The following is a 7,492-nucleotide window of genomic DNA, read 5'->3' on the forward strand; positions in this document are numbered from 1 at the left end:
CATGGTATTAGCTTCCTCTGTTATGCCCATGACACATAGCTATATGTTTCAGCGAAGTCATATGAGAGACACCAGCTTATTAAGATTGAAGAATGTTTAAAGGACATTAGACAGTTGATGGTCACTAACTTCCTCCTGCTTAACTCTGACAGAGGTGCTTGTACTAGGACCACATGCAGCTAGAAGTAAGCCTTCTGATTACACAGTAACTGTGGATGGTCTTTCTGTTTCATCTGGTCCAGCAGTAAAAGATCTTGGTGTGATTATTGACTCTGGTCTTTCGTTTGAAGCTTATGTAGACAATATCACTATGGTAGCCTTCTTTCATCTCAAACATTGAAATATGATGAGAAGATAAGAAATATGATGTCACTTCATGATGCAGAAAAACTAGTTCATGCTTTTGTTACCTCTAGGTTGGATTATTGTAATGCCTTACTGTTTGGATGTTCCAGTTGGAGCATAAACAAGCTCCAGTTAGTCCAGAACGCGGTATCTAGAGTCCTAACTAGAACCAGAAGATATGAACACATCACTCCTTAGCCACTCTACACTGGCTCCCAGTCAAATTTCGCATTGATTATAAAATACTGTTACTGACCTTAAAAGCACTAAATGGTCTCGCACCGCAGTACCTGAGCGATCTTTTAGTCTTTTATGATCCCCCATGCCTACTCTGATCAAAGGGTGCAGGTTATTTGGTAGTACCTCAAGTAGCAAAGGCTACAGCAGGTGGCAGAGCTTTTTATTTCAAAGCCCCACAGTTATGGAACAGCCTTCAAATTAGTGTTTGGGATTCAGACACAGTCTCGATGTTTAAGTCTAGGCTGAAGACATATCCATTTAGTCAAGCTTTCAATGTATAGTTTTTCTTAGGTAAAGGAGCAGATCTGGAAGGTTCATGGGAATAGAGTGTTTGGTGTACTGGTTTGTTTGCTGTGTAATGTTTGTATGCTGTCACCTTACCACCATCACAAGTCGCTCAGGTTTGCTGACTGTCAAGTGGTTGGATGCTTTAAGTCCAGGGAAGCCTTCATGTCTTTCACCTTCTGACTCTCCCTTTTAGTTATTCTGTCATAGCTAGTCTTGCCCGGAGTCCCTGCCTGCACTTTACACATAATCTACATTGTCTTTAAACATCACATTATCAGAAGCATACTTAATATCTTTCTCTTTCTCTCCCTGTCTTTCTCTGTCGAGCTATTCACCCCACTCCTGAGTGCCCAGTGTTTGCCAGTTTCCAGTGTGACAATTGCCTCTACCCGTAGTAAGAGTCTCTTCGCTTGGTGGTGCTCACTAATGCTGTGGATGGATCTGTGTCAACAGCCTGTGACCCAGGAGACAGCCATGGACAGAGCCACTTGGGGACTTTCACACCATCACAGATCTGCCATTTCATCTGTCAGCTTGCAACAGCAAGGAATTAGTGTCTGTAATGAACTCAGAAACTACACTGACCTAATAGTTCCTCATGGGCCCTTGGTTGCTGTTGCAGAAAGGACATTAATCAGTTACAGTTACATTATTTACTGTCCAGTGTCACCCAAATGAGGATGGGTTCCCTTCTGAGCCTGGTTCCTTCCTCATATCATCTCAGGGAGTTTTTCCTTGCCACCGTTGCCGCAGGCTTGCTCATTAGGGATAAAATAAAATAGGGATAAAATAGTTTAATAATTTAATTTAATAATTTATTTTTTGTTTTAGTTATTTAGTTTTTTTTCTCTCTCTCTGTTTCTCTTTTTTTGTAAAGCTGCTTTGAGACAATGTCCATTGTAAAAGGTGCTATACAAATAAATTGAATTGAATTGAATTGAATTGAATTGAATTGAATTGAATTGAGATTTAGAACCTCTGGTCTGGCCCCTGAGGAAGACCAGCTCCTAGACTCCATTCTCCCAACTGAGGTTGTCAAGACTATTTTAAACTTTCGACTCTTGTGTAATCCGCAACGTCAAGATCTATCCCTAATTATCCCTATAATCCCTATTAATATAGTGCTAGAGTTCCTGGATACATATCTCTTTGAGGGCCTATCACCCTCTACATTGAGGTATACATGGCAGCCATTGCTGCGATTCATGTGCCTGTTCTCTGGTCTCTTACCTCTTGTGTGGTGCCAGGCAGCTGAGGCTTTCCTGTAGAATGTGTCTCCCCTCCTGGGACATCTAAGTGGTCCTGGAGGGGCTTCTCCAAGCCCTCTTTAAGCCAATAGAGTCAGCCTCTGAGGAATTTCTGACCCTGGAAATGGCTCTGTTATAAGACAGTCTGCCCTCCACCCCACAAGTTGGCAAAGCAGGAGAGACTGCACCTGCTGTTCCCAGTTCAGGTTCTTGAGACTTATGCCTATTGCTCGAGTGCAAGGCATAAGTCCTCTTCCTTTTCGCCTGCTTTGGTGGCCGCAAGAAAAGCAATCCGGTCTCCAAGCAACACCTTGTGCTGGGTAGTGGTGGCTATTTCCTAGGCTCTCTGCACACCTTTATCAGGTTCTATAACGTGGACCTGACCCCACTCCTGTGTCCTTGGTCTTACAGGGCTAATGATGCTCTGCTCCTGACTTGTTTGTGCTCTTTCACGACCTCAGACATATCCTGGTGTGTGGCAGCATCGGTATTGATGTTCCCATAGCGTCAGCCATGGCACAGCATTGAGTTCCCTCGAAAGGGAACTACACCAGGTTATGTATGTAACCTGGTTCCCTGACAAGGGAACAAGACGCTGCATCATGGCTGACGCTATGGGAACGCTTCTATGTGGAAGTTGTGTCTGAAGCTCTGTGTGAAATCACGCCGATTTATCGGCTCAGGTAGGTCATGTGACGCAAGCAAGACCATAAAAGGGCATCTACGTCACAATACTCCAGCTTCTACTTGTCTGAAGGGAGCACAAGTGGACATCCAGGAGGTGGCTAGCGATGCAGGGTCTTAGGTACCTGGTGTAGTTTTATACTATTAGTATAGCTTGTTATTTTAAAATTATAATCATTAAATATTATAAACAATTGTAAAACTTTAATTGTTTTTGTTTGTTTTTGTTCATTTTGAAGTATAGATACCATGCACCCAGAATATACTGTATTTACCCCTTAGTGATTATGTTTTCACTGTATTGCAATATTATATTTAATTATATTTGAATATGATTTTTTTTTTATCTTTCTTTAAAAGAGACTTTCTGCATAATAGCACATTTTGTCATAACAGCACATTTCAGACCACCAGTTGTTCAGGCAAATAAAAAATAATGGAAATGGTAACTAACAGATGTTTCTTGATTCTATTTTAAACAGTAAATTTTCTGAGCAATTTACATAAAAAAGCATCCAAGAATTGGACAGTGATCCAAAACACACATCCAGGTCAACAAAGCACTTTATTAGGAGGAGAAGTGAAAGGTTTTAGACATGTCACCTAACCTTAACCCATGCATTACCATCCCCTGAAGATGACAGTAAACAACTGAAAGTGACTGCAGTAAAAGCCTGAAAAAACACTATAAAGAAACCAATAATTTGAAAGTTGAAAATATGAAGCAGTTATTTTTTTTATTATTTATGATTTATTTTAATTTACTTTGACTTATCTGTTCCTAAACTTTTGCTCACCTAGAAATTGGGTGGTCTGATACAAAAGGTTTCATGTTTTATGTGTAACACATGTAGATGCAAATATCAGGAAATAAAAGCTGGAATCCCAAACTCTCATCACATCTTTTGATCTTTTACCCATTTGGAGTACACAAATTAATTGGCTTTGCCATTTCAGTAGTTTCAGAGGAGATGGTATATTCTTTAGATGTCCTCAGAATTATTTAAAAATAAATAATTCTGTTCTTGAACATAGTTTCATCACAATAACTTGTTTCACATCAAGTAGGAACGTCAAAAGATATCTATATAAAAAAATAAACACTTAGAAAAGTTCACAGTCAGCATTCATTACATTTGTATTACTGGTCCATGGTGCTTCTGCTGCTCAACTGGCTGTAAAAGTCCATACTTACTAATTTAAAAGGGTGACTGAAAAAAATGAAAGAAATTTAATGAGATGCTGTTGTATGTGATCCAATTTGTGTGAAAATAAAAGTTATTTAATTGGCTTTTTTAAGATTAAGAATTAGAATGAAGGTTTTCCATTATCTTGCTGAAAGCGCTATGCAATGGCAATCTAGCCATTTCCAGTTTATGTTTTAATTATGTTGAAGATCATTCTTTTCACTTGCTTTCGTATTTTGGCCAGTTTTAGTCCATAAATAAGGGGATTTAAAACAGGAGGTATGAAAAGAAAATCCAGTGCCATGAAATTTCGTAAACTTTGAGGAACAGATGTGAAGCCATATCGACTGTAAAACACATCAAACAACAAAGCAACAGCAATATTAAACAGAGCAAGTAGATGTGGCACACAAGTCTGCATAAATTTATATTTGCTCTCCTTTGATTTTGTGCAGTTTCTAATCAAGTGAATGTATGAATAAACAATCAATACTGCATGTCCAAAATAAACAATAATAACTGTATATCCAATCACATTGTTCACTACTGTAGAGGAACAGGCCAGTTTAACAACTGCCCATGTTTCACAGTATAATTTTTCAATATTTGAGCCACATAGGGTTAGTCTTGATGTTAATAGCACAACAACAGTCATACAAATTAATGGTGGAATCCAACATACAAGAACACATTTTAAAACTTTTTGGCTGTTCATTTCTGCATGGTATTCTAGTGGTTTACATATGGCCACATACCTGTCATATGCCATTACTGTCAGCGTTGAAATATCACATAAAGCTGATGAATAAATAACAAATACCTGAATCAGACATCCAACATATGATATTTCATGAAACTGAGTAAGTAAATCATATATGAATTTAGGGTAAAAGCCTGTAGTGCCATAAATTGCATTGATACATAAATTACACAAAAATATGTACATAGGCTCATGAAGCTGCTTATCTAAGACAATACATAAAATAACAATAATGTTGCACAACAAGATAACATGATAAACCAATGTGGTCAATGAAAAAAAAACATATCTGGTTTCCATTGTTACATTTAATCCAGAGAGGGAGAACACTAAGATGTTGGAAACATTATCCATTCTTGACTGAGTCTATAATAGAAAAAGTAATTATTTATGGCTACATCATTATATTGCACATATTATTTATTAATATTTATAAGCCTATAAACATGTAATGTTGAAATAATTATTATTATTATTATTATTATTATTATTATTATTATTATTATTATTATTATTATTATTATTATTACCTTCAAAGCCATAAAATTGTTAACTCTGAACAGATTAATAGATAGGTAGCAATTTTAGAATCTTATGACTCTTTAACAAATAAATAATAATTATGCCATACCATCTCCTGTCTTTGTGTTTCTTCCAATGAAGAGATGACTGATCCATTTTATAAGCAGCCTTGTCATCCTCTTTCTTACTGACAATTCTCTTAAGACTACCCAATGTTGAAAAACATTATTTAATCACAACATAAATTGATAAAGTTCCATTTAATTAGTTTAATTGTTTTTTTGTTTTTTACTGCTATTAATTCTGATGAATATTTTTATCTGTGGAAAAAAGAGACAGACTGCTAAATTGACTGCTAATTTTATACAAACTTTACTGTTTTCTTTTACTACAGCTTAGACAAGCAAAGTCCTTATACCTACTGCAACCTTTTAAATCAAAGCTAATTCTGTAGATGTCTTAAAAGTAATGTCTATTCTCTTTGCCTCCTGCTAAAGAAATCTTAGTTGAAGTTGGGCCAATATCAGATCAGGTTTCGGGCCCTAGTTGCTTAGTGGTTAGCACATTTGCAGGTATGCAGGTATACTATATGAATCACATGGAGAGACTGACAGACTGTCAAACATTGACAAACTTTGACTAACTGTATTACAGAATATATCAACTTCTGTTTTGGAAAATGTGGGGTCTAATGGAATTAGCACCAGGGTTTTGAAGACCTTCTCGAGTCAGCTATGTGGTGTGCTTCACCACCTTTTCTCTCTCAACTCTGGAAGACTGGAAGGCCTCACTGGAGCTATAATGAGGACCATATTCTACTACTAGAGTTTTTTGTTAATAATCATATGAATTATTAAAGTCAGAAAAAGATTTTTTCATAAAGTTGTTTGTAGCTTTCACATCTGCAATCATAGTTTGTCTTAATGTACATGATTATAAACTCATAACAATGATAGATAGAAAACTACTTTTGTTTTTATGTGTACCATCATTTCAGTAAGCCACATTAAAATGCATGAATGTATGCAGCATTAATAATTGTCTACAACACACCTTTGTAACACTTTGAACTCAGTCATATTTAATAAGTTAGTGAACTTGCAGGTATACAGTTTATTTATTTATTTGAAAACAACAACAACAATAAAAAAAAAACATGAAGGAGAAACAAATAAAAGCATACTCCTGAGCAGTTGACGGTGCCTGTTGAAAGTACCTGCTCAAAGGCCGTACATCACATGTCAGGCAGCTTTAGAATTCACTGGTATAGACATTTAACCATGGAACAACCACAGTATATAGTCCAGCTAGGAGAATTAACCGAATCATTTGGTGCGTCAGGTGTTCAGTTCATTGATTTTATCAAGCAATGCATTAATGATACAGTTTATCCACATAAAACACTATCACTTAATGGACTGGCCTTTTGGTAAATTTTGATAAATTTACAAATGATCTTTGTATAAATATCCTCATTTGTGTCATCTGATGACTCTTTTCATAATATATTATGTTTTAATCCATAAATTAGTGGATTTAAAATGGGAGGTATGAAGAGGACATTCAGTGCCATGAAATTTCTTAAAGCTTAAGGGAATGAATTTGAACCATATTGACTGTAAAAAACATAAAACAATAATACAATGGTTATGTTATACAGTCTGCATTAATTTATATTTGCTCTCCTTTGACTTCTTGCAATTTTTAATCAAGTTAATATATAAGAATGCAATCAGTACTGCATGTCCAAAATATATTAATATAACGGTGTATAACTGCACTATTTACTGGTCATCCAACCTGGTGTTGGTCAAATATACTCACAGTTCCACACCATCCTCCGCTATGGGTCTCTCACCCTGATTTCTAAAGTGCTCAACCCGGTGGCGGTCAGGCTCAAGCTCTGTCCAAAAAAAAAAAAAAAAAACAGTTATTCATCTTTTATTCAATTCTGTATATGGCACTTTAAATACCTCTATTTTATTAAAGTATTTAACCATTTGTTACAGTCTTTTAGATAATATATGAAAATGCAAAATGTTTACTAAAAGTACATGTTAAAAATGGTGCAAACTTGATAACAGATTTGTAGTATCTGCCATCTCTAATTCTAGAAGTGCCATGCCCTGCACAGTTTTTACAAAGTTTTCCGTACTCAGTTATGTAAATAAATATTTAGTAGAAGAGTTTATTATCAAGCACTTCTTCATTTTGACTTA

At 36.0% G+C, this 7,492-nt stretch overlaps 1 protein-coding gene across 1 annotated transcript; it reads right to left on the minus strand.

Moving 5' to 3' along the window:
• Positions 1–4,178: 4,178 nt before the first annotated feature.
• LOC131368316 (olfactory receptor 4S2-like) lies at positions 4,179–5,108 on the minus strand. The gene has a single exon (XM_058414333.1). The coding sequence runs from the start codon at positions 5,103–5,105 to the stop codon at positions 4,179–4,181; it is 927 nt and encodes a 308-aa protein (XP_058270316.1). The 5' UTR covers positions 5,106–5,108.
• Between the last annotated feature and the right edge of the window lie 2,384 nt (positions 5,109–7,492).

This window comes from Hemibagrus wyckioides, linkage group LG17, assembly GCF_019097595.1.
Source record: "Hemibagrus wyckioides isolate EC202008001 linkage group LG17, SWU_Hwy_1.0, whole genome shotgun sequence".
NCBI classification, from domain to species: Eukaryota; Metazoa; Chordata; class Actinopteri; order Siluriformes; family Bagridae; genus Hemibagrus; species Hemibagrus wyckioides.

What these genes read in the sequence shown, in the direction of transcription:
- LOC131368316 (XM_058414333.1), bottom strand. Translation starts at nt 5,105, where the DNA reads ATGGATAATGTTTCCAACATCTTAGTGTTCTCCCTCTCTGGATTAAAT.